The sequence below is a fragment of the Xylocopa sonorina genome, chromosome 12, assembly GCF_050948175.1.
Source record: "Xylocopa sonorina isolate GNS202 chromosome 12, iyXylSono1_principal, whole genome shotgun sequence".
Taxonomy (NCBI): Eukaryota; Metazoa; Arthropoda; class Insecta; order Hymenoptera; family Apidae; genus Xylocopa; species Xylocopa sonorina.
This window is the reverse complement of record NC_135204.1, coordinates 6,387,036-6,414,046: the sequence shown is the minus strand read 5'-3', so window position 1 is coordinate 6,414,046 and position 27,011 is coordinate 6,387,036. Positions and strand designations below refer to the sequence as shown.

General features: G+C 42.4%; 1 protein-coding gene and 1 long non-coding RNA gene across 10 annotated transcripts in view; both read right to left on the bottom strand.

Moving 5' to 3' along the window:
* The window catches only part of Ih (hyperpolarization activated cyclic nucleotide gated potassium channel Ih), a 150,299-nt gene extending 129,598 nt beyond the window's left edge, over positions 1 to 20,701 (bottom strand). For 2 of the 9 annotated variants that reach the window (XM_076905939.1, XM_076905941.1), the window contains exon 1: positions 20,317 to 20,696. In XM_076905939.1, the coding sequence (XP_076762054.1) occupies positions 20,317 to 20,354 (38 nt within the window). In that variant the 5' untranslated portion in view covers positions 20,355 to 20,696. Of the gene's footprint in view, positions 1 to 20,316 lie in introns of all 9 variants that reach the window. The other 7 variants (XM_076905938.1, XM_076905942.1, XM_076905943.1 and 4 more) reach the window with 5 other exon arrangements.
* A 9-nt stretch (positions 20,702 to 20,710) lies between these two features.
* On the bottom strand, positions 20,711 to 24,966 carry LOC143430039 (uncharacterized). Its single transcript, XR_013102592.1, has 3 exons — positions 24,347 to 24,966; positions 23,048 to 24,276; positions 20,711 to 20,967 (listed from the first exon to the last, which is right to left on the bottom strand). It is a non-coding gene; the product is annotated as an uncharacterized LOC143430039 (long non-coding RNA).
* Positions 24,967 to 27,011: the final 2,045 nt, after the last annotated feature.

The window sequence follows — 27,011 nt, the reverse complement described above, 5'->3', positions numbered from 1 at the left end:
TTAATTCGAGCCTGCGAGCGGTAGGAAAAGATCGGAAGTGAACGAATGACTTCGATAAATTATCAAGGAATGGCAAAGGTTAATGGATGATCAGTCGATACGCGCCACCCTGTGTTATGCCATTCTGCATAAAGCTGGCCGCACACGGTGTACGGAACAACCCTGGCGATGCTCAGGAAACGTCTCGCGATATCAACGGGAAATTTTCTCGTTGGTGAAAAGGGCAGCCAATAATTGATGAATCAATCAGGTATCCATTAAAGCGGCTTCCACCGTTTCACGCGTTGAACACGCAAATGTCACGCCTTCCGATGGTAACCGCGCGCATTTATTTCTTTAATTTATCTCGCAGCTGGAATATTTATACAAATGGAGACGCGGTGAATACCAAAAGAAATTTATTTCACGCTAAAGGTAATGCGAAACCGTGTACTTGGATATTTCACGTACTATCATAATTTATAATTACAATTTTGCATATCGCGCGTTTCTCTGCGCGTTCTCGTGCACTGAAATTCTCCATAAATGAATAAATCTCTGTTATCATTGCAAAATACTGCGCGGCTGCAATATTTTGATCGCACGAATTAATTTCAATAATCGAACGTAACTTTACTCACTTGTAAAAATGTATATTTCCATCTGTTTTAAATTTGTACGATTTACTTTGTTGCAGGATAAATAAAGGGCGCAAACACGGGAAGAATGAAGTTTGAAGGATTATAATTGCTCGAAATTGCAACGTTTATGTTGAACGCGATATCGCGATAATAGCGGAAAAGAGTTATCGATCCTGTAATAAACCCTTCGCCGAACAAAACTTCTGCGCGCATTGTTTAAATTTAATAACAGATTGCGCTCGCCCATAAAAACTTAATCGATTCCAATTAATCTAACATATTAGCATCCCATTGATTATCAGTCAAATTCCTGCGTTATTATGGATTTAAAGTCTTTGCTGAATGGCAAAAGCTTCAATCAATTATTAATTATCATATTCCGTGATCTGAACGTTTCGTGTCCGATCCAAACAAATTAAAATACCAATCGCGGATCTATTTTTCATACGATGCTTCTTTAATTTTATTTTCGCTTCTTTTTCTTTAATTTAAATTTCCACAAATTGTCCAAATCAGAACCACCCCTGCTGAACAAAAAATTCTCAAGCCACTCATCAAAATACTCATAAACCAACAAAAACAGCAACCAAAACCAGTAGAATCCCCTGACGACTGATCGAAACCCTTGTCGCAGTGCAGAAAGGCAAGAAAATTGTTGAAACCTCGAACAACGGCGACAACGAAGATTATTCGTTCCGCGTGAAAGTTTTTCAATTTATCCGGTCCGATCGAAAAACTACGGGCAATTTTGTTTTAAGCGTAATTACGACGGCATCGAGGGGAAGGTGTACAACACCTTCGACGAGGATGGTCTAAGGACGGGGTGAGACGCTCGCTACGACGAAGGATATAGCCTTCCGTCGAGAAGTTTCGGTGCAGGAAGTTCTGGCTGGGAGTAAGCAAGCGGAATCAGTGCCGCGTTTAATCACCGGGATTTCATTAGTTGCGCGAAGGAGCCTCGTGATTCGATTCGATTCGATTCGAGACGAACGGGCGCCGTGGCCGCCGCGGAATCGATACGACCCCGCGATTCCTACGAGATCGGCCACCAGGCCGCGTGTATTGATTGCGTTTAGTGGCAATCTACCCGCCGCTGGTTGCGTCTTAGCCTCTCCTCGAGCCGGCACGTGCACCAGCGCGCGTGTTCAACGAGAAAAACGAACGCCACCACGAAAATTAGATCGATTCATCCGGGTCTGTATTGTGGTCTTGAAACTGCCGATAATTGTGACCGGAATCCTCGAACGGTTTCGGGGTCTGACCATACCGTTCATGTCGAAAACGAGGAAGCAAGAATAGGGGTGGTTTCGAGCAGCGTCTCTCAACCTATGAGTCTTGTTAGATCTTCGATGGCTAAAGTGTTTCGGTATTTTGGAACAACCTGGTTCAATAAAAATTGTAAACAGAGATTGAGGAACGTCGATTTGGAGAACGAACGAGACGTGTGAGAGGAACAAATTATATGTTGTATATTAATAAATGATGAACGTATGTCGTGGAATGTTTAAAACGAGGAAAGGAAATGCAGGTTAAGGCAAGGTCGTTGCATAACAGGTTGACATTAGAACGTACACGGTTTAAGCAGCAGTAAGCGTTAAAGCAACCTCACCCAGCCCCGGCTCTGAAACAATTTACTCTGGCAACACCGGTTGAAACGTTTCCGCTAAACCAGCCCCCGCGATTATCCCTGGCGATCTGTCCGTCACGGCGGACACGTCCAAAAATACTCGATCCCCGCGGGCCAGTGTCGAGCTGAAAACGCTGGGAATCGAACGGTCGGATGGCCCCGTAAAACGTCGCGAAACGGTTTCCCTTTGACGAACAGTGATGAGCGTTCAAATCTGAACTTTCGAGTGAAACCCGAGGCTTTTCAATATTCCGGAAATTCGAGCGAGTCTCGAATATATCTCGACGCCTGGGATCCTCGAAAACCTTGTCGAACTCTGAAAGGCTCGGGAGCCTTGAAAACCTTGGGAGCCTAAAAATTTTCGAGAATTCTCGAAGCCTCGAATTCCTTGATAGATTTCGAAGGGCCTCTTTTAAGGCTTCCAAAACTACTAAGGCTTCCAGGACTACCAAGACTTTTAAGGCTTCCAAGACATTCAAGACCTCTCGAAAACTGCCAAAACTTTCGGGACTTCCAAGACTTTCCAAGGCTTCCATGGCTTTCGAGTATCGAATTCAATTCGATACTCGAAACGTTTAGAATTTTTCATCGCAAGTACACGATTTTAAACGATTCGCGGTGTTCGAGAAGCCATCGCTGCCATCGAGACATTTTATACGAGTTGCCTGTATATCGCCACAAAAGGGTTAATCATCATCAGAGCGCAATAGAGGGTGCAAGGGTAAGTCTCGCGTTCATCCTCGAGGAAAAGTGCAAGGTGCACCGCTTGCCCCGGGCAAGGGTTGTCACGAGTCATCCCCCTTGTCCTCCATCCTTTCCCCAGGTCCCTTCTTTTTCGTGTAGAATAAAAAAAAAAAAAAGAACGGTTCACCTATACACGTTTCCGCATAAACGAAGGCTCAACGGGCGCTTTAGAGTGCACGAAACTGCAAAACGAACGAGCCTATTGTTTCGCTCTGTGCTCGACTGTTCGACGCCTTTTTCCTATCTCACCCCCTTGTCCTCGCTCTTTTTTTTCACACCATCTTTTTCTCTTCTTTTTTCTTTCCTCTTTTTTGTTTTCTCTTTTTTTTTTCCTTTTTTTTTTGTTGTTGCAGTTATGCCCAGCCGATGCTCTCGACGCTTTGTGGGCGATTTCGCCGGATCGCGTCCGCGTGACAGAGCAAACCGCGGGAACAATGGACTACCAGGCTTATTTCAGAAGTTATTGGCCGATTTTTTTCCACGAAAACGGGGAACAAGGGTGTGCAATCGAGAAACGAACGTCGCCAGCCACGCGAGCGCCGGATTTTTAATGCACCGCTATTGAAGCTGACTTTTTCGTGGCCCGCTTGACACGTTCCGTGGCTATCGTTGTAATTTCAACGGTGTCCCGGGGGTGTAATCGTTCTCCTTCCCTTTTTTCTGGCAAATGAAACATTGGAGACGCTTCGCACACACTCGCTTCTGGATTGTTGACCTATCACCGCGCGTTTATTAATCTGTTTTACGCAGTGACGAGCAATTCCTCCCCAGGAAATTTTTATCGCACCATCTATTCCGGAAATATACAATTTTCTCGAAAACTGTTTGACAGACACATATAGCGTCTTAAGCGTAGGAATCTGTCACCTTAGGTGACTGAAATAGGTCGCACAAACATCCTCAGTGGGTCGTAGGTTGCTTATCACTGTTTCAGAATATTCTGCGTGCAAATGGAGCAATGATTTCTAAAATGCTTTTCTGGGTAAACCCATTTTTCGTGTCTCTAAAATTAATTTTACAAATGGCACTAAAATGTGATGAAGTCGATTTCGTTGCAGAGTTCATGTGCAAAATTTTTGATACACCTTGTTAGAAATTATTTACATTTTCTGCGCTATTTGATATCGCGCAGCAATTTTCTTGATAACAATTTTTACTCTTCAAACCTATTAAAACAGACTTTAAGAATTAAAGAAACAGGATAAGCGTGGGAAATTACGAAGTGAAACAGCTTGATGAGGAGCAATCGCTTCCAATAAGCGTCGTTGGCTATTTCTTTCTCTGTCACTTTTTCTAAAGAACCGTGAGATCGTAATAAGCGAGGAAACAACGTCTGACAAGCCAGAAGTAACACAGAAAAGAAGGAGAGATGCTCATTTAGAAGTGCCGCTAACGAAACTTTATCGATGCCGTCGTCAGAATATCGACAAGTTGAACTTTATCTACCGATATAAAAGATATAGAGTAGAGCGTAACTGAAGAAGAGGAAACCCTCGAGGAAATGTATCAAGATAAAAAGAAATTGCTTGAAAAACGCGCCACTGAAATACACCTTGATTTTTATACGAGAATAATATAATCCTATAATTATGGTTCGTTGAAATTAATTTCCATGCAACTTGATTATTTGTTTATTTAAAAAAAGCGAAGGAGAGACAGCAATAAATATTAATTCAAGAAAGCAACTCTAATTTAAAAATTGTATCTAACCAACGAAGAAAATTTTCTAACTAGCTGTTACGATATATCATACAAATATAATAAATTAGAAAATGGAAATACAAAGGACTCCTCTTACTAAAAATAAAGCGAGTAATTACTATAATAATTGCGATTGGGAGGTAATTTCAATAAAGGCTTATATGTAAAAAGTAACCTAAATAGAAATTAATTTCTGTATCGTATTTAGATTTGCATATTACGTACATTAACCTCCGAAACAAATCCCGCGTGCACTGATTAAAATTCATGATGAATATCGAATTATCGATATTTTATCATCGTTAGCAGCACCTCCGCCTTACTCCTGAAACAGACTTACCTTCACGAGATCGAAAAGTGTTCGTGATCGGATTATAAGAAAAAAAAAAAAGAAAAAGAATAAAATGAAAGAAGTATATAGAAATATATATACGATGGAATACCATAACGCACAGCATATCGTAGCGAAGTGTATTTTACTTCGTCTGGCGCATGCAAATACGATAAAAGAGAAAGTCAATAATATGAATAACAATGTGCCTCCTACAAAATATATATGTATGTATATATGTATATATATATATACGTACAAAGCATATATATATACATAATTTATACGTACTTCTAGCCGCTCGAATGCACTATGAATACGGTGTGAACGTTAGATACAATAAAAAGAACGTAATTGAAATATCGAGAACAATGAAAAGATCGATGAGCACGTGAGAAGGAAGAGAATATTGATGCATGCGACTTAATTAATCAGATCGTTGCGAAAATAACTGAGAGCACAAAAATAGATAGAAAAAGATCGAAGGTTAAAATGTAGTATCTCGCTATATAGTATGAACTTAGGTGTAATGTTATTATTTAAGAAATGAAAAGTAAAAATGTAGAACGAGAAGTGTGAATAGAGAAACATGTATAAAATAGAAAGGAAGAAAATGAAATCTGTCTGTAATCTATTAAAATAGATCTTAACAAGAGATATAATATCAGTCAGAAAACAGTAAGAAGAATAAATCCAGGCATAAAGAATAGAAAAATACGTGAAGGGGTAAAAAAAGAATTCAGAAAAAAGAGAGTCAATGTACCCTATTGCTCATAGTCTGCGATGCTGATCGCCCGGAAGCCCCGACAATACGCCGACTCCTACCAACACAACAACAACAATGATCAGTGACTTTTGCTCGGTTTCACAATGACAGTACGATTAGAAGAAGCGGTATCATTAAAAACCTGGTATAAAATCGTTCTTGAGTCGTTTGAGAATAATAATTCGCGCGTATTTAATGTCCACCACCATCAAGCGTCTTTCTTCAAAATGGCGAGAATTTTAAAACATTATCGGTGGAACATGAACTGATTTTAGAGTATTAACAATTATTTAATTATCATTAGCAATGTTAATTCATATAACATTCTACTTTTTACGAAATACATCAGGTCGTAATGCTTATATTTTTAAACAAAAATTTTCTTAAAAGAAATCTATAATAATCTCTATTTTATTTTACAAAATGTCTCTTTTATCACAGAAATTTTTTAGTAACTTATAGATTACAAATTTTCTTCGCGATTCAATGGGACTAAAACAGATGAAAGTTGTCCAAGTAAAGGTAAGAATATTGTAGTAATGGGTTTCATGAGGAAAAATGAGATAGTATGATAACTCTCGTTAAACCATTCAACTTTTCCCTCCTTTGTGTCTTTTTTTTATCTCCATCTATTAGAGGAGATAAAAACCGTACGATTTGCGTGACTCGTTCCGGACGATAAATTCTGACACCTCGTGCCATGCTGCTAATTTCAGACAAGTCTAATCACACTCGATCAGTACTCGCACCTCATTATTATCTACTATAACTTCACCCCTAAACTGAACGCAGATAGTACTCTGACGACGGAGTGAAATATTGTTTTCTAAGCTGATTTTAAGGATAAACGTTATAATTATAAATCGAGGCGCACATTCGACAAATCGACAGCAATCAAAAAGCGTATTTTTCCAACGATTGTTTGCTTTTTGCGCTCTCGATGCGCCTCGAACATTTATACGCAATATTTATAGTCCTCGAATGAGAGATTCAAATTCAAAAAGGTATGAAAACTCGAGTCCGCACTCGACTATTTCAGGCGTTCCTCTGCGCCTGGTTCAAGACTCTTAAAGTGAAACAGACATTTGCATCTCAAGTGCTACAACAGCGTTAAATTGCACGTTCAATTACGCCCACTTTAATACCCCGAACTTTTCTAAGTAGAAATCCAACAAACAAATCACTGGCCGCCCCAAAACCCCGATTAATTCGTTGCAACAATATTTCCCCCGTCTGTCTGTTAATTTGCTCGGACCGCGAAATCCCTTTCTTTGAGAGCGAACTACCGCCGCGCAGCGTAAACATTTGCAATATACCGCCCGTCTCGAGTGTGAGAAGTTCAAAAGTTCACCTAGAGCGACACTTAACGCGTCCACCACCGCCCGGGTCATCCACGACCTGCATTGGTCAGCAGCAGTGTTGAAAGTTTCACTGAGCAAAGCAGGGTGAACTATGATTTAATAATAACGAAAGAAGTATTTTTAAATATGGCTAAACATACTCTCTTTAAAAAAAAAAGATCGTAGACTAGTAGCTTAACACGTGTTAGCAGAAATCAAGCTGTCGAATCCAAATACCCTGACTTCGATTAGCGAACGCGTTAAATTCGTAACCCAACGCCAGATGTATCAATTCCATTTGAATCCAGCGGCTCGTTCGAGCATCAGTAACCATTATTAAGTGCATTTAGCCCACACGAGTCCTATAACTCCCAATTTACGTAACGTTCTGTACGCAGTTAAAATCGAGGAACGAAACTGAAAGCCAAAACGCTGAATGGTGCAAAGTCTACGTGGGCTGTCGAAACGCCCACGTAGCCTCGTCGAACGCGCGATATTCCCAATCACGATGCACCCGGAGGAACCCGCTGGGTGCATCCGGTTCAGAAACGAGCGGCAACTAATAAATAGCGACTTTGATATCCCGCGAACGGCGTGTTTCATCTTGAAACACGGATAGAATGCCGTGTTCGCCTATACCCGGCCCTCCACCACGGCATATGGGTTAGAGCGCAATATTAGAGATTGTAGAGGGCTCCCTCTCGAGGGCAGCTAGCTGCGAACCTCGACAGAGATTGCTGAGATATGAACCATTCTAGCACTTCTTCTCGGCCGCCTGGCGGTTGGTCCGCTCCGTTTTCAGGCCCACTCGAAAAACGCCTTTGGCTGCCACCTATTTAGGCGACAGAGGCGCCTGGCCGCGCTGGCAAAGGGACGAGAACCGCGAGATCTGGGTCGGTGATTCCGATCAGAAAAGGGTCGTCACGCTTTTACAATTAACGAAATCGTCGCGCGGCGTTCCTTGTTCGATAAAGCTGATCCGGCACACCCCCTCTGTCCTCTCCAGAAGCCAACCCCAGCCCCTAGCCCTGTACACCCTCACGCGAATAAGTCAACGTTGAACGTATGCCAAACAACTGGCCGACTCGCTGATGTACGAGTCTTCCTAATCCACTGCGGGTTCTCGTCAAAACCGCGCGAAAAATGGGTTCCACGACTTTTGCAACGTTGAGTCGTGATTTAGTGGGGTGGTATCGTTTGATAGTCGTCGCTCTGATTGTTATCCTGCAGTTCTGAGGGGATGACGAGGTTCTGACGGCAGGTTGGACGCGATAGACTGATTTTGATTGATGATATAGATCTGTCGACAGGTTGGTGTTAATCTTCACGAGGATAGATGAGCATTAACTTATTAACACCTTTTCGATGTTACGAAAATTAATCCAACTAACAGGAATTGAAACTATACTGCGATATCAACAAATGGATACCTCGAGGTGGATGTGAGATTGGTTGGGTGAAAGAATTGTTACTTAAAAAAGGATAAAATTTATGAAATAACCTCGTAAAAAGGAAGATGCATCGTGGTAGTGGCAAGTGGAAGAGAAGGCAGTGCATAGACCGTTTGGCATGGAAGAAGCGAGGATTTGAGGATAGCTGGGTGGCACATGCCCAGCTCCACTGGCTCTGATTGTATTGGACTGTTATATTTGGTACACCGATTTGCGATCCATGGAGGGTGTGTTCTTAATGCGTGCAGCTCGCGTTCAAGGACAACACGGTGCTTGCAAGTTGTTCCCCAATTATATGGCGGCTTTTCTATCACAATATACTTTGCACTATAATTCTTCAAAAATAACTAGAGAAAATGTATTGCATTATCTAACAAAAAAGCAACGTACGCACTAATATCTCACTAACAATTTGAAAATTGATCTATCAAAAAAAGGGTAAAAGGATTTCTAGAAATGTGAATTGGTCCTTGTTGAATAAACCCAAAACACATTATTAAACTATATGCAAAGCGTTATGAAATATTCTAACGAAAGTAGATGAAAAAATTTCTATGTGAAAATGAAATTCGAACGCGAGTCGCGTGTATGTAACAGAGTTAAGAATACGTAGCTTTGGCGTACGTTACATCGTTTCGACGATGCAAAAATGCTTGGATTTTTAGCTCCACGTGGAATGTCAAGGTTCGAGACTAATCGTTTAACTTCGAATCCCCGAAAAATCGTCTGCCAGGCGAAGCTCTGGGCACGGACTGGAACCAAAATAAATAAGCACGCCCGAAACAGCAATTTCCCATTTCCAGTGTCCTATAGAGCGCCAAAATCCGTCATTACACCGGGCGTACAGCGTGCGACTTTAAACTCAATTAACGCGCATTAAACATTAAAGTTTGCAGAGCGAACTGAAAGAGTCCAGAGTGGAAATGGAACTTTGACTAGCGTTGTTAAATGTTTGTTAAATAAACCTGGCAAGGAGGTCGATAAATGCGAGCGCGGGAAGTGCGTGCAATAACCGAGGGCTGGAATATGAAAAGAGTGTGGCATTCTCTCCATAAACAAAAAAACCTCGAAATTGCCACGCGGAAACGAATTTAAAGAGACATCAAGGGTATCAATTGAAACGCATTCCTCTCCGTAGATCTTTTTTTTCTCGTAAATTCGTCGAATCATTCGAGACTCGACTGGTAACTCAATTAACAGCACGTTAAACAGGTTGGATCCCAAATTCCAACGGCCTAAAAACGTCCGGTTGTCCGTTCAGGGTGAAATTTTTCACGGAACTACGACTGTCCACCAATTAGCTGGCCCCTTCACCCTTTCTCGTCTCGCAGGAGACACTTCGCGTGTATGTAGGTCGAAGGAGAATGAAACTTGATTCTCACGTTGGTCCGGCGAATTTTCACGACGAACGGGTTAAAAAGAACCGACAGACGGGGAAGAGAAACGTCGCGAACACGCGTGAAGGGGTGTTTCTCCGTTGAAAAGGGTTGCGTACAGGAGGAGACAGGGGAAAGCAGACGAACAGAACGAAACGGAGAGACAGAGAGGCAAACAGACGAAGGAAAGGAAGGGATTGATAGATCGATCGGTTAATTTATTATGTGCAGAACAACTGGTTCACGAACAATTTCAAGTAAAACGAAGATAAATTAAGAGAAACGATATTGCAAAATATAAAATCTAATTTATAATTCAAATAGATGATCTTTAAAGAAAATTGAAAAATGAGGAGCATTGGATTTAAGTCTACTTCGAAGCATCTAATGCTTCGTGTAATTAAAAAAAAGAAAACGAAAAAGGGAAGGAATGGTTCGTATATGTGGAATAATAACAGAAATGACAGATGGATGGTAGAAAATGGAAGAAGGGAAGAAAAAGGGGCAAAAACAGAAAGCAGGGAAAGAATGGGAATGTTGTAGCAGGGGTTGGCGAAGAAGGAACGGAGGGATCGGAGAAGGACGCGGAGGGAAGATAGAAGAGAGAGTAGAACGAGGACTACAATATGGGTCAGTTATTGATTACTCCCTGGTCGACTCTCTGTAACGCCTACTATACACCTCCGCCGTTTCTATCTTGTTATCTTAGATTCCGAAACGCAACCACCACTTACCACCCTCTAACGTCGTCGAACCCCTCTCTCTTTATTGGCGTGCATGCAAACGTTATTAGAAGAGAGATGGCGATAGCAAGGGAAATAGAGACAAGGAGAGAGAGAGAGAGAGGGACAGAGAACGGCACCCGCACCGCAATAACGTTTTCCTCAACAGCTACTCGCATTTATGGAATTTACCATTACTTCCAGATCGACAACCGATTAACCCCTTATTTCAAACGGTGGCAATTTATTTCGCACTAAAGATTCTTCTTCTGCTAATTCTTACGTACAGAAATCATTTGTTGGACGAAATGGCAACTTTATATGCAAGCAAGATATAAGTGGTGATTGTTTTGATTTAGGAAAATTTAAGGAATTTGTGGAGCTCGAACAAAATTTTTGTTTAATTGAACATAATGGAACATTTCTGAACGGAATTAAACGATAACGAGATAAAGGTATTTTCATAATTAAAAGCCAAAAATTTCCTCGTTTCCTCCTGTTCGTTTCAATGATCCCAACTCATACATTTTGCTTGAAAAATCAATTTATGCAAAATAAAGTTATACGGTCCTCTATATAAAAAAAAAATGCAATTGTACTTTTAAGTGCACTCGTGCACTCGCGAACAATTGAACAGCGCAAAAACTTCCTCCCCAAATTTTTTTCCAGCTTCACGTAAAAGCGCTCTTAGCGTTAATTCGGCTGCTAGAATCACTCTGCATTGTTATACCATTTATTTCGAACGAAGTCCCCATAAATAATCGCAGCGAAAAATAATATGACAATCATATTTGTATCATTGCAACATCTTTGGAGTATTTCATATAATTTTTGTTCAAATTCAATGTTTCCTTTACGCTGGGACGAGAGGCGAACGAGACGGGGCATGGTTAATTCACACAGGATAGAAAAACTTAAGCACGAATGAATCCAGTGTTCGTGATATCTGTGCCTGGTGGTGCTCCCCCTTTTCACCCTTCCGCTCGGCTCTAATTGTAAGCGAAAAACGCGAAACGAAACATGACTGCTCCCTTTGTTCCTTAACCTCCCGATTGCACCGTCCAAAGTTCCACATTTCTGTTTCCTTTTCTCCCTTCCAAACAACAGGCCCGCGTTGCTCTTTAGTAAAAAAGCGGGCGGGAAAAATTGAATTTCACGCCGTGGAATTCTAAAACATCCGCCATTCTACGACGCAACAACTATTTCTATACCGTGCCTCGATAATTGCGAGAACGGACCGCGTGCATGCCGCAAAAATCAATTTGGCCCGCGCAATATGTTTCTTTGAGCAAAAAATATCGCCGTTCGTATCGGTTTTTAATGAAATCAGGCTTTAGACCGTCGACAATTTTCTTCGCGCGGATCACGGGGAAATTCGATGAGGAAAAAATTCAATCGCGTACTTTCGCATGGACTTTAACAAGCAGCAATTTGATTTATTGCCCGAATTTAGTACGTACACGAAGATGTAATACCAACAGTAACGTACGATCTCGAAAAGGAATAGCTACTTCAAGCATCGCTAACACAAATATCACTTTAAACGAAGTCAATTAATGAGTATCAAATTTCTGGCGAGGAATCCGCTCGAAAAAGCTCGCGAGTGAATAATTAGTAGGGTCGGTCTGAAGATACTCTCGGAAATCTGAAGACGAGACTGAATGCAATTTCATACGAGGTGACTTCGAGATAGTCGTCTATTCTTAAAATCATTCCCAACGAATCGGTTCGCTTTCTCTATTCCCGCCATTCGCGTTTCAACCCTCGTTGCATCCCCCTCTCCAGGATAAAAAAAAAACAAGGAAGCAGTATACTAAAAAACATAATAAATCGATCGTAGAGTTGGATGCAAAATTCTGATCGAACGAATCGGAACGTTTCGCTGGAACCGTATAACCGGAACGAAGGGATGATTTTACACCCCGCAAAACGGAAGGTTTAACGAAGGGAAACACGATTTATCAACGCCACTCGCAGGGGGACACGAATTTTACAACTCTGCTCGTTTCGTCCATCCATTCCGTAGCCGCGTAAATTAATCACCGGTGTATATATATTGACATTATGTAAATCACGCACGGATTATGCAAATTCGCCGTGCACACGCATAGACGCACACATCGGCCGCGTGTAATCATTTCGCAAGTTATTGCACCGCGATGGAGGGTTGCGCGAGCTCGCGGGGACGGGATAGAAAAGACGCCAAGTGGCGGAAACGCGCTCTCGAACCTCGCGAATAAACAGACACTTAAAATCTCGTTATCCTTTTTGCTTTATTCTCCCGTCCCGTTCTCTTTTTAATACCAAGTGTCGCTGAAATTGATGGCGTCTTAAGCGGAGCGATCAAGGCGAAATAAAAGGGGAGTCGTGCACGAGTAGTATCGAGCAGTGTTCTCCAAATTTTCTACTGGACGTGATATCTGCTTAACAATCGAAACCAGTGATTTTTTTAACACTCAGGTATACATATTTTAATTTTAGAAGACCGTAGACTCGATAAATTAATTATTTTTAAAACCGCAGTAAAAATCTCAAAACTTTTGAGTAAATCGAAAGAAGGTACAAAAATAGCATAAGGACCCAGATACAGATCGTTTATGGTTACAGCAAACGTCTCTAATGATCTCGCAATTACAATTGACCCAGTCAGACAAATCTGTAAATGTAAAAAAAAAAAAAATCATTACGCTGAGACGAAAGAATGAATAAACGACGACAAACACGGAATTAATAGCGCAAGAATCGCGTTTGTTCGGGGCGCCTTTTGATTCCAACGAGACGCGTCCCATTGTAATCTCTGCCTTTTCATTCAGCTTTTGCTTAACGATCGCACTGTCGTTAATCCGTCGAGCTCTTTACGCGGCAGTAAATTATTCCAAGGAATTACGAGACAAAACTGCGTCGCGAAACATTCCACGTTTTCACGGACCCGAGCTAACAATCGATCGTCCCCGAGATCTCCCGTGAAATTCCCGGAAATCGTCCGTTCCGAATCGTCCCAGGTCGATTTTCGAAACATCAAAGAATTTCCGCTTTCTCCCTTTTTTCATCTATCTTCGCCAACTGAAAATTCGATCGATGGAAGGGAGAGGATTTACACTGTCGCACTGAAAGAATCGTTTTGGAAATCGAATCTATGCCCAGGAAATTCGAGACGGATCGAAGCAAACGAGATTCGGTCGTTTTGATGACGTGGAGCTTTTCCGTCCCGCAAATTTGAAAGGGTACGCCCTTCATCCGGTGAAACTGACGTGGCCTTTGACGCTCCTCCGCGTCTTCCCTTCAACGTTTAATCGTGGACGATGAAATGAATGTGCAGGCGAAAAGAATTTTATCAAACCAAAGGAATATTCAAAGTTCTATGCAAATTGATTTCCTCCTCTTGCTTTTATAAAGCTTAACGTGTTCCCTATGTGAAGAGGAAAAGAAGTACTTTGCAGCCGTACCAAACGTTCCATTAAAAAGCTACATATTACAGTGGAGTATTTAGTAAACAATTAAAAAATATTATGATATACGATTATATTAAAATTTGTATTCCTGAATATTAATATAGAATGTTTACGTACATTTAGTTAAGAATTTTCAATAGGAATTATTAATGTTTAGATTATACACGGAATATTCAATTTAACTTATATTTCCATTTTCTTTTACGTTTTGCTTTACACGTACAGTGTAACAGAGAACACCTTGGTTTACCAAAGTTTCAAGAAACTTTCTGCTGCTGCTAACAGCTCCACCGCGGGTCACAGATAGCCCATTTCGAATGCAACGTGTTAAGAATTGTTCCAGAAACAGTTTCGTCAAATATACTTAAAAGGTCGTAAAATAAATGTTATATAAAAGTTGTAAGTTAATGTTACAAATAAGACGTTTGAAGTTTAGCTTACAAAAATATATAAAGATGACTTAAAGCTTCCACAACGGATGAAGACTTCTTTCCTCAAAAAAAAGAAACTATCTTCTGCATAATAATAGATATTAAAAAAACCATTTAATAAAAAAAAATATGACATGCAATCAGCAGTAAAGTCGAACCTTCGAAGCGCGTCAGATTTTTTCGCGCGCATTAATGGAGCACCTCGACGCGGATTTGCCGCGTCATTTAACGCAAGGATATTTGCACAGGCCTGATAAAGGGTATCATCCGGCGAACAATGCGTCAGCGATGACACGAATAAGTGTGAACGTCTGCCTGAGGCCACAATTTCGTTCGCCAGAGACGTTTTTGCCAAACGAACTGAGAATCCAGGAACGAGATAAGAAAAAAGGGGACGAACTTACGCCTGCAACCCTGCAGCAGCCCTTGCGATCCTAACGCCTACGAGCCTGCAGTCCTTATGATCCTTCGGTGCTTAAAATGCTACGTCCTAGCTTCTGCAGCTCTGAAGCCTCCAAATTTCCACAAAAAATCCACAATTCTTTACAAAAAACGAAAAAGTATATCGATACGAAAAATATTCGAATCGAATTTCCCCCTCAGCAAAAGAGGGGGCTGCTGCTACTGCTGATGGAGAACACGACTACACAAAAGCGTCCACGTTCCCAACGATCAATCCGCGGAGAGCCCGTTAAACAGAGACGTTTCGACGTTTTATCGAGAGGATTAATCGACGTCGTTAAAAGGTGGCGTTCACGGCTGGTACACCGGACCCTGCGCCACGGTGCTACCTGTTAATCATTATTCCACGCCCGTCACGCTGAGTCACGTCCTTCCAGCTTACGGTAATTGACTTTCGGCTATGGTTTACGACGACTCACGGCTTGACCAGCTCGAAGAGGGATACTTGGATTTTTCGTGGATTTCTACACGATTTAACATTGTTAAAGGAGAATACTGTTGCTCGAGGTACAAAGTGGAGGAGGATTACTAGAATTACAAAAAAATATATAGTCACCATTCATTTTTTAATTTTCAATTTTCACCCTAAGCTAACAAACTTCTATTTCAAACCTGATTCCATGTTTGCAACTAAAGAAACATCAACGACAACGTTTTAACCTAACGTATTCCGCGCTAGAAATATCAACGTGGCTGCAGCCGGCTCGAAGAGGGATACTTGGATTTCTCGTGGATTTCTACACGATTTAACGTTGTTAAAACAGAATACTGTTGCTCGAGGCACAAAGTGGAGGAGGATTACTAGAATTATAGATAATATATAGTCACCATTCATTTCTTAATTTTCAATTTTCACCCTGAGCTAACAAACTTCTATTTCAAACCTGATTCCATGTTTGCAACTGAAGAAACACCAACGACAACGTTTTAACCTAACGTATTCCGCGCTGGAAATATCAGCGTGGCTGCAGCCGGCACGCAGGAAACTGGCTGTCACCCAGATTCAAACAGAAACACACGACGCGCGGCCATCAATTAATTCCCGCATTGTAGCCGGGCCGGACAATACTTCTTTCACGGTGGCGGCGTCAACCGTACGTAGCGCCGATACGTATCCCCCCTAATTGTTTTGAGCAGTGCATCCAGTTTGTTTTGCCTTCCTCAAAGGCGTAACAGGCGGGCAACTTTGTTGACGCACGAGGGGCGGCCGCGTTTGCTTTGCCGCGCTGATAAACGCGCGCGCGACGCGCTGGCTGCGGGAGCCTATTTTCGCGCCCGCTGCTTTTTTTAGACCGCCCCTGAGGAATTACGTGTATCGCGTCCCGGAGATCTCTCTGGCGACACACGGAGCCCGGAAACCGGGGAAAATTCACGGCGACGCGGGGCGAAAGGGGACTCGTAACGAATCGGTGAACGACCGCCGTTGAGAATATATTTAACGCCTTCGACGAACGTCACGACAAAACCGTATGACTCCCCACTGCTAAGCGTAAACCTTTGATTACATTTACGGATGATTAAATCAGAAGTTTCTGGTGAATAATATAAAATATGGGGGATAATTGTAGTACAACTGGAGGTAGAGATGAGCTTTTGATGAAAGTCATTATTATTTTTTTTCTTGTACGAGAAATTATAGCGAGGTGCTCTGTATCTTCTAATTTTTAGTTTTATGTAGTAGTAATAAAGTATTTGGAGAATATTCATGAGTGCAAGTGTAAGATTGAAGGAGATTAAGTCAGTCAAGTGAGATTGTGTAGAGTTTTGTTACTTAATATTGTTGTAAAAGTACAAAATTCCTTTAGTAATACTCTATTCTCCAGTTGTACTATAGCTTGACCCCTTCCTTTTCAATTTAACGTTAGCAAAGAAGAATCGAGGAGATTCTCTAATGCTTCCATCAGTCTCAGAGAAAAAAAGCTTATCAATTTCCAACGAGGATAGAACTCGCGTTGGTAGACTCACGAAGGACGATTATTATGATCCACGAGTTGGTCGTTTCCGAGCGAAACGAATCTCATTCATGCGAGTAAGAACCGCAGGGAACTATCCCTGGAATCGTTCGTTGTCGAATCGATCGTGCCTGATTTAAAAGCAGAGATGGAAAGATTTATCTTACCAATATTAAATTTGCCAATTTTATGCACTATTTGTCAAGGAACTGTACGAGATACTCGAATCGAATATTCACCAGCTGTTTTCCGTTGACTTCGTTGTATCTTTCAAATAAAAAATTCGTTAAAAAATTATATCTATGATTTTAAAAAGCAGTATCTTAAATTTTTAACGTATAAGTCTTTTCACAAGGAAGTCTAGAAGACATATGATTAAAATTTCATTTCAATGTCTTAATTCTTTATGAAAAAGATACATAAAGTTTGCAAATTTAACATTGTGAAATATTTCATCACTTTCAATCCTGTTGTAGATATTTATCAAAAATATGATAAAAATATTACTTTCTTAACTATTATATCATGTCTGAAGTAGACAAAAATTAAAATGGAAACGTTTTCATATGCAGGAAGCATTGAATCATAAACAGCAGAAATTTGAATTACTTTTCACAGAAACAGAAAAGAAGCACGCCTCGCAGTTCGAACCATGCCTGCTTCACAGATCTATCGGTTCGAAGAGTCGATGGCTTTATTACATTTTTTTCTAAATGCACAGTTCTGAACCACGTTCGTGGAAAATAGATGAAACAGGCACGCGAGAGTGCGCCTCAGAAGCGGGAACAGAATTAAACTTCGAATTCAAGTTCCGCCTTCCAGTCATCGGTTTCTGTCGCGCGGATAATCGTGCGAGTCAAAGGGTTCAAAAGCGTCGCTGCTACGCGCTGGCATTCTACGAATAGGATCGAGAGAACGTATTATAACAAGCAAATAGCATTAGAAACGGCTTCAAAGATGCGCTACAACGGCGATAAAATGAAATTTGCACGAATGGAGAACTCGACTTCAACGGGCACAATGCGAAGAAGACGCGAAGTTCTGAGATGTTTGATATTCGTTAAGCTTGGGACTCTTGCAATGAGACATTCTTTACCCTTGCATGTATATGTATCTAGGAATGTTTCGCCATGTTTACTCGTTTCTACTTTTCAGCGAGGCAAGATAAGTGTTAATGTAGAAGCTTGAAAATCTTTAGGTGAAAAAGTAATTGTACATTTTGAAAATTTTTGGCAAGGAATTGTTTATAAAATTTTGATATTTCTAAAGATTGCATTGTTACAAAGAACTTTTGTTTGAAAATATTTTGAAAATTATAGGAGAGTAAGGAAACCAATAGAAGATTATAGGAGAGAAGAGTATATGGTTGACTTGTATCACTGAATTGCAAGAAGTAGTGAAATGAGAGAAGATATCTTTTGATCCTAATTATATCTGTTTCCAATTTCAATGTAATCTGAATAATTGTGGCTTGAAAGTATTTCGAAAATAATACAAAAATCAAATAATACAAGGGAGAGAGACAATATGATTGAGTTATACTACTGAAATACAGCAGCGAGTGAAATAAGGATAAATGGACTGAACCTGGTCAGACACAAGTAAAATCGATAAATTGGTATATGTACGTTCAATAGAACATCATTTCGACCAAATGCGAACAAATTCACGAAAATTTCTGAACTTTTAATTACTGAGAAGAACAAAGCTTGAAATTTGAAATTAAACGAACGATGAAAATAACTGCTTAAAGACTCCAAATATAGAAATACAGAGATTTTTCAGCAGAAAATAACAAATTTCTTTCGGTACAAATGCAATTTCAATGTTGCCGAGATGATAAAAGGGTTTTTCGCGAGGAAACAGTTTACAACGGGAAACCGCTAACAGTCTTAAATGCAAGAATCTCTGGCTGTGAATGCCTGCGGGATCTCACTGCCAGAAAAAGTTCGGATATAGGAAATTAGACCGCGTTAAACCATTCAAATCTCTCCTCTATCATTTTCCCTATCTTCAATCCATAGGGAGAAAAAAGTCCATCCGAACGGATTATCGGACTATTATTCAAATCCGGATTTTTGCCAGACAATTGCATTGCGAAGTCGATCAGTCCAAAACGTCAACAAATTTCTTTCAGCAGATTCTAAACGCAAAAAATTATTGTACGATAGCTATCTCTAAATCCGATAGGAATCTAACGAAAGCATAATGTAACATTCCGTATGTAAATGAATACAATCAATTGTAAATTCTTGTTTAAAAATCAAAATTAGTTATTAATATTGTTCATAACGTTACCTAGTACTTTTGTTATGATTGACACGATCCAAATCTAAACTCTCCACGTTAAAATAATAACAGAAATACTTCCATTCAATCTCTAATCTTCCCTCTGGAAACTTCTTAACCGCCCCAAGAAATCAGCTATAAAACCTCGTCTCCTTCACTCACGTACATACTCCCCATCGTATTCAAGCCCCAAACGTTTCAACCCCGCAACCAAAACGTTCTCCATTCCAATGCACCTTTGCCAATCTCGATCCCATTCGCGTGTCAGCATTAGAACTACTGATTCGTACCGGTTACCCGAGATACCAAGGAAAACAAAAATTATCCAGGTATTCATGAGATACCCCAACGGATGGGATGTCCGAAAACCTCGATTTAGAATCGATGTCGATCTCAAAATGATCGAGAAACGACCAAATTACAAATCAAGCTTCTCATCCATTAACAATCCCATGGTTACTTAGATAGCTACTTTAGCTAATTTTTGTATAACGTGGAATCTCATGAACTAACCGAAAACGAAAAGGTCTATTCGTACACATTCAGTTTAAAATAACTAAAAGTTATCGCTAAATCAATACGATGACTACGTACAAGTATCAGACAAGTGTTTTCAGACTTCAGACCACCTGTGCAATAATAAAATTAGTACTATCTGGCATTGCACATCACAGTACCAATAAGCCAAAAATATCATGATACCAAATAGACCCAATCTCAAATTTATGTTTCCGGTACTGTACGTATAAAACAGACCTTCAATCAGCAGTTCCAAAATAAGGAACACGAATTTGGACTATTCAAGGCTAGCTATATATCCATTACCCATTTCTGCTAAACGTTCAGCTATCAGAAAGTGATTCTACATCGCTCCACTGCTTCTCGTTTAAAGCAAACCTTCCAAGTAATCGAGCTAAAAGAAACTTAACATTCCAGATCCTAAAAGAACAGAACACAGCCTCGAACAGCCTCGACCCGTGCCCCTTACCGTAATCACGCGTCGTCCAACATAGCCAGCAAAAGAAACGTGAACAGTAGAACAGTGGACTTACGGGTGAGAGACGCGCCGGTGCAGACTCCTCATGGACATGGCTCTGTTCTTGCGATTGGAGCTCGAGGTCGATCCGTTCGCTGTCCCGTTCGACGTGGTATGGCGTGGCGCAGCTGCTGGGGGAGCGGACTGCTCCCCCGTGGCCGCCACGGCCACCGCCGCCGACGTGAGGCCCCCCGAGGTCGCCAGGCCGGTACGCCGAAACGGGCCCGAGCTAGCCGCTAGTCGGCGTGCTAATCTGCGGGCGAGCCGACGGGCCAGGCGCGCCCCTGCAGCACCGGCACCCACGCTGACGGTATTTCTGTCCCACCCCCCGTGGCCAGGGGGTGGTACACGGTGCCTGGTGACCCGCTCCGGCTACGCGCTCACTCGCTCTCACTCACTCACTCTCTCTCTCTCTTTCTGTTTCTTTCTCGCTCCCTGTTCGCCGCTCGTCCAAGCGTCTGGCTTCGCTTGTGCCCAGCGGGGCTAGTCGCTGGCCCGTTCGACCGGCTGTCAGACTTTAGGCGTCCTTTAGGGTCTGGCTGACTTTCATCGACGCTGTACTCAGGCTTCTGTCACTGGCTGGCTTTCGACGGACGAGTTGTACGCTTTGCGATCCTGATGATCGCTTTTTCCCACGGTACGCAGCGATGGTGCGCGGTTAGACTGCCTGCAAAGGGGTCAGAAGATTGGGGTTAGAACAGTAGGCACAGAGGTAACTCACGGAATGGGCGAGCCAGGGTTAACTCTTGGCCTGCGCTTTGTTTGATGTTTGCAATGATGCTCGCGCTTGTGTTAACTGCGGAATGGGAAATAGTTTGGGAGGAAGTTATTTGTGTAAACGCGTACGGTTTTGGTGGACTCCGGGTGTTTATGCAGCATGTAATTAAAGGTAGAGACTGCATGTGATGTGTGTGATAGAAAAATGCGCGGTATGTCCTTGAAACGAATGAACTATCCTCTAAGTCTGAATTCGCATAGAAGTCCACAGTGTACTGAGGGATGTGGGTTTACAGAAAAGTAAAAATTTGAATATATTGTACCTGCATTTAGTATGAATTGATAGTTATATTATATTATGGTAAAGGAAATCCTATTTCTCTTTCTCTGCGAGTTTTGTAATTTAGTTTTGTTAGGACTAATATACTCTAATGACTCTAGCAATTAGTTTGCATCTACAATCCTGTTATATTTACTTAAATTTTTTTAGGATTCTAACTTTTTTCCTGTTCAATAATTATCTGTTTTTGAATCAGACATGACCTTAATTAGTCATATGAGATATTATTTCTTTAACCCTACAAATAAAAATCAATTGGGACGATGCTGAACGAGCTGAACTACTGCTCCATTTCGTCCAACCTGTTCTTGGCCAAGTGCACGCGTACCCGATGAATTTTCGAAATCGATTTTCTCCGCGACGAAGCTTGTTACGAAAAAACTTTGTTCCACATTCTGACCGAGATTTGCATAAGAAATCACTTTTTTTCGTTCGTATAACTTTTAATTACATTCATGAAATCTTTTACTACTTAAATGTGTTTAGCAAAACTAAGTTAGCGAACTTCTCGAGTTCACAATCGAACAGATTTAAATTTAACGAGAAGAAATCTACTAGTTTCTCTCTCTTCAATCACTTTTAATCGTTAGTTGTTATTAATCTCATAATTAAAACTGTGTTACGCTTGTGAAATTCACAATAAAGTAATAGTGAATTTGGCTTGTAGCGTGCGTAGGATCACACCAACCAGTTGTAGTTGATTTTTTCCGATTCTAAACAAGCACAGCTGTTTGGTCAACTTCGCACAGCTACGGGTTTCGCGTGATTTCCTCGCGGCACTAAACGTATACACGTGATTTTTATCGTCGATCAGAACGTGTGTTACGGCTGCGGTTTCGTGGCGAGAGTGACATTTTCGAGCTGCGTGGCTCATTTGCAATGATAACGCGGAAACAAAGTCAAGGGCGTTCGAATAGGAAGCATTTGAATAACATGAAAATTTTCAAGCAACAATACGCTTCTCCGCCCAGCATCATGTTCACAAACGTTTGTCCCATTTCGCCTGATTTTATCAGAAAACAAGAATAAACTCTATTTCGAGAGAAGAGTTTTCGATGAAAAAAGAAAGAAAGAATGGATGCAAAAGTTCGAACACAGAGGCGATTGTTAATTAACTTTCATGATAAGTACTCATTCGACGATTCCATTTAGACGCGACTGATTTTAATTATCCTCTGACACGTAAAAGTATTGTGCAACACTCTGATTCTTCCTATTTAACGTGTGCTTATTATTCGTACTTATAACCAGTTTTAGAGTGATGAAACAGATTGAAAAATTAATCAAACGGAATCATTAACGAAACGGAAGAGGAAAACTGAATGTTAATCCAGTTGGACTTACACGTAATGAGTCGTTGAAATATTAATTCTGTACTGCTACAGATATTTAGTTAATAATCCTTTTATATTAACAGAATTATGTTATTTAATCATATGAACGCTATTTTTATTCATTCTTATTATCAGAGTATGCAAGTTCTCATTGCAATATTCTGCTTAACTAAAATGTCCTGTTTGCCAATTTTTCACTTTTGATAGTCGTTTCAGGATTATATAGGTATGTGGTGGTTACAAAAAGTATTAGCACATTCTAATATGATCAAATGAAATAGCTTTTGTGATCACTGTGGGTGCATTATAATGCCGGGTTAATGAGAAATGGATGCGAGAAATGAAAGTATGCGTACCTGCGAGAGAATCACGGGGTGGCTGGGAACGCGATTCGAAACCGGCGATTCATCCCACTTTTGCTCCTCTGATAGGTAGGAATACACGCGACTCGACGTCAGTGATCGAACGTCGAGGCCCTCCTCGGTGTGGTTATCGGTGTATCACAGTTTGTTGTAGATCCGACGCATGCCCCACGATCGACCATCGCGTTTCCATTAATTACACTCGCATTTTAGCCTGGCACACTCTGTGTCGCGCCCCCTTTCATTCACACCCATCTCCTTGAGCGCACGTGTTCACCTAATCCTCGTTTTAATATATCTTAGTATCACAATGGACGATTTTATTTTTCTATCTCGCTTGTGTTTAATATATTTTATTTATACTCCATCCAGCCTCTTCTATTCCCACCCCTCCTCTTTCCTCTTCTTATTCTTCTTATTCTTCTCCGACCTTTTAATATTTGTTTAAACCTTAAGCTTAGAAATCACAGTCGCGAATTGATACGGATCACCGTAGCATGTGCTGCTGCATTTGCCGTTGCTCGCTCGAAACGATCACACCGTCTCGTATACCAAGCATGCCCACCGCTCTCGCTTTCCCTCTATCTCTGTAGTACTGTGCACGCTGCACACGATTGGTACGACTAGTCACCGATTATTCTCCTTGCGACACGATGGTTGGTCGCCGAACAATTCCTGAAGGCGCTCTTTTCAGCTGCTGTATTCTCTCTTCCTCTTGTTATTTATTTATTAATATTCGTTCTGGGACGGATTGCGCTCGTTCGCCAGCCGTGTGCGTACGCGGCCGTTTTTCTATCTCTGTCTCTCGCCTTCTCTCCTTTTCTCTCACCTGTTCGACACGAAAAGGAGACACGAGAGAAAGCACAGGGATTATTCCTCGTCTATCTCTGCCTGTCTGGAAGGAGTTTCACTATCGACCATCAATGCGCACGTGCGGCCAACGGGCAATGTGCCGAATCCTCGTCGCTCGACGCCGCTCTGACAAGGTGGACACATAAAGACGGCACCCCTCAGAATCGAGACACGACTACGAGTCGCGGGAAACTGGTTGCTGCGGTCGCGTGTCTCGCCTCGCTTCGTTCTTGATGCTCCCTGCGTTTCGCGGTTACGCGGTCCTTCACGTTCGGCTTTGCCACGCACGAGTATCCAGGTGCCATCCTCTCATTCACGTTCACGTGTTCCACCGCTCTGTTCTCTACCCTTTCCCTCTTATCAGCCTCTATCTATATGTATATCTCCGTTAGTAATCTCTCGCTGTCTCTATCCTGCTGCCTTTTTCTTTCTCGTTACCACAGATCTCACCGTCTCGTTCCAACGGCAATGTATCCGAGCATCGTTTACCGAAAGAACCAGAGATGTCGTGGCGAACCCTGTTGTTTTTCACCCCTTGCGGCCGTGTCCTGTGTCAAAATTGGCGCATCTCAGCTAAGTGTCGTCGTCGCTGAACGTCGGTGCACACCTCCGACGGCAGTACGACGGCATGGCAGCTTACAAACGCAACGGGGCTCGGTGGCGCGATGGTCTCGATGCTGTGCAAGCGTCGATCGATCGGAAATCATCTGCTCGCCTCGAGCCGTGCTCCGCCGCTCCTCGCTGGCACGCTTCGACTCGATCCAGCCGTGCTCCTCGCAAGCCCATCGACTCTCTTTCCCTCCGCGATGAACGACGTGGGAGGAGGGAATCGACGTTCGACCGACGACCACCGACTACCAGGACCACGACGGCTCGCCTGTCTCGTTCCCTTACTATGCCTCTCGCTCGACCAACGCTGCTCCGTCCCTAACGATATATCCGTTTCGAATTCTGCCAACGGCCGCTAACGACATCTGATTTTCTTCGATTGCGATCCGCTTATCCGGCAACCCCTTCCTTCTTCCTCTTCCTCTGATCTTGTTCAGCAGTCTATGTTCTTTTACTCTCTTAATCACTTTTCTTATCGCGCGTTAGCGTTGTTCAATGTAATATTACTTTACTCCGTGTCTGCTCCTGGTTTTGTCTATGTCTCCTTCAGTTAACGTTCTGCCGCGTTACTCGCCACTTCGTAGACGCAGCCAGTGTACACCAGTGGCCGTGCACACACGGTGCTTCTTCGTCGTTCTCAGTCAATCGCGACCAACCATTATTACCAAATAATCCTGCGACTGCTTAATTACTCTTGATACCGCACTCACCGTCAATATATCTCGATACTTCCCCCCGTCGCGGTGACACGGGACACCGATAACACGGCTTGCTCGCGTGACCCGTTTGCGTTTCGCAGTTTCCTTACCCCCGACGACACCAACAGCCTCTTTCCTTTCTCTCTTTCTCTCCCCCTCTATGTCTCCGGTTTTCTAATCTGTTCTGTCTACGGTTCACTTCTACGGTTGTCAGCACTCCACTCTTCCGGGGGCCGAGTGTTCGTTTCGACGTGTGTGGCGCACCGTTGATCCTTCTCTGCGACTGTCAAACGAGAAAACAGACTCGTTACGAAATCGGTTGCAGCACCGTTGCATCCACGATCGTATGTGCCGTTCGTCCGATTGTTTTTTTAGATACACACTCACACACGCGCGCGCGTGCGATCTTCTCTTTTCCGTCTTCCCTTGACCCCCACCCCGTCGTCCTTTAGTCACGATTTCCTCTTAACCTGGACACCCGTGATCCTTTACCATCCCCTTACTCTTTCTCTCTCACGCTCACATCACCCAGGCTCTCCCTCTTTCTCTCTCTCTACCTCTCACGCGACTTTCATTCATTTCGACATGTACTCGAAGGGCGCGACGTTTCCTTCAAGACGATCCCATACACGCGCCCCGCTCCCGTCCCTTATCGATTACAGACGCATACTGCATGAAGAAAGGCTGCCCACCCGTCGTCGGTCAAAAAAAAAAAAAATCGTCAAGGATCCCCCGCGCGAAGACAGTCCGCAGATCCGCTCTGGCTCGCCTGCAAGACCGCGACAAGAGAATCCGCGTGAATCCGTGCACGGGTGTCGCAAGTGTATGTGTGGGTGCCTGCGGCAGCCGTGTTACGTGTACAAGCGTAACCCCGACCTCGATGTTAGGCGGCTGATAGCCGGCCTCACACTGATACGGCTCCGTCGTTACGACCACGGGCCATACCCGCCCCCTCGACAATCCCTACCGCGCCGCGTCGGCGAACGAGAGGAAAAAAAAGCTACACCCCTCTTTCGAGGAACCGACTGCGACGCCTCACCGCGGTGGCCACGCGAAGCGACTCGTCGGCCCTTCGATTCCGACGCAACGCGCATGTACCAGACCGCCGAACCTACATGTAGATAAACACTTACGTTGCATCCGTTTTTCGGATGGAATTGCACGCTGTGTCCCGTGCCACCTGACATTCTTTCTCAGCAGCCGGCTCAGGGTTACGAACATCCCGATCGAGGATACCTTAGATTCGATCTCCTGGCCAGGGTAGCTCGCCGTGGGGTACGCGCAGGGAACGGCATGATTCTCTTGTGCGGACTGCGTTCCTCGCTGAAAGAAGAAAAATGATGAAGTTCATATTTTATGTATGGGAAGTTTGATGAATTTATTTTCGTTTGCGGTTCCAGGAAGCGGATGGATATATTTTTAAACCGGGTCTTATCGATTTGTTATGCTATAGGAAGAATTGCGTTCAATAAAGATGCGCGGTTCGAATTCGGGGAACCGGTTTGGAAAATCTCGAACAGCGTGTGCGATATTCTCATGAAACGAAAGAGATTGAACATTTAAGACCTGTACTCGAGAATATCTGGTAGTTTTCTTCGTTCAGAAGAAGTGTGATAAAAATCAATTGTTAATGACCCTATGGAAAGAATAAAATTATCATTTATAATGGGACATGAATAAATACATGTATCTTTTGATTATCTTCTCGTTAAGATAACTTCCTTTTCGTAGTAATTTATAGTGCTCCCTTTACAACAATTAATAATGTTCCTTTTGAAGCTATGTGTTTGAACGTTGGT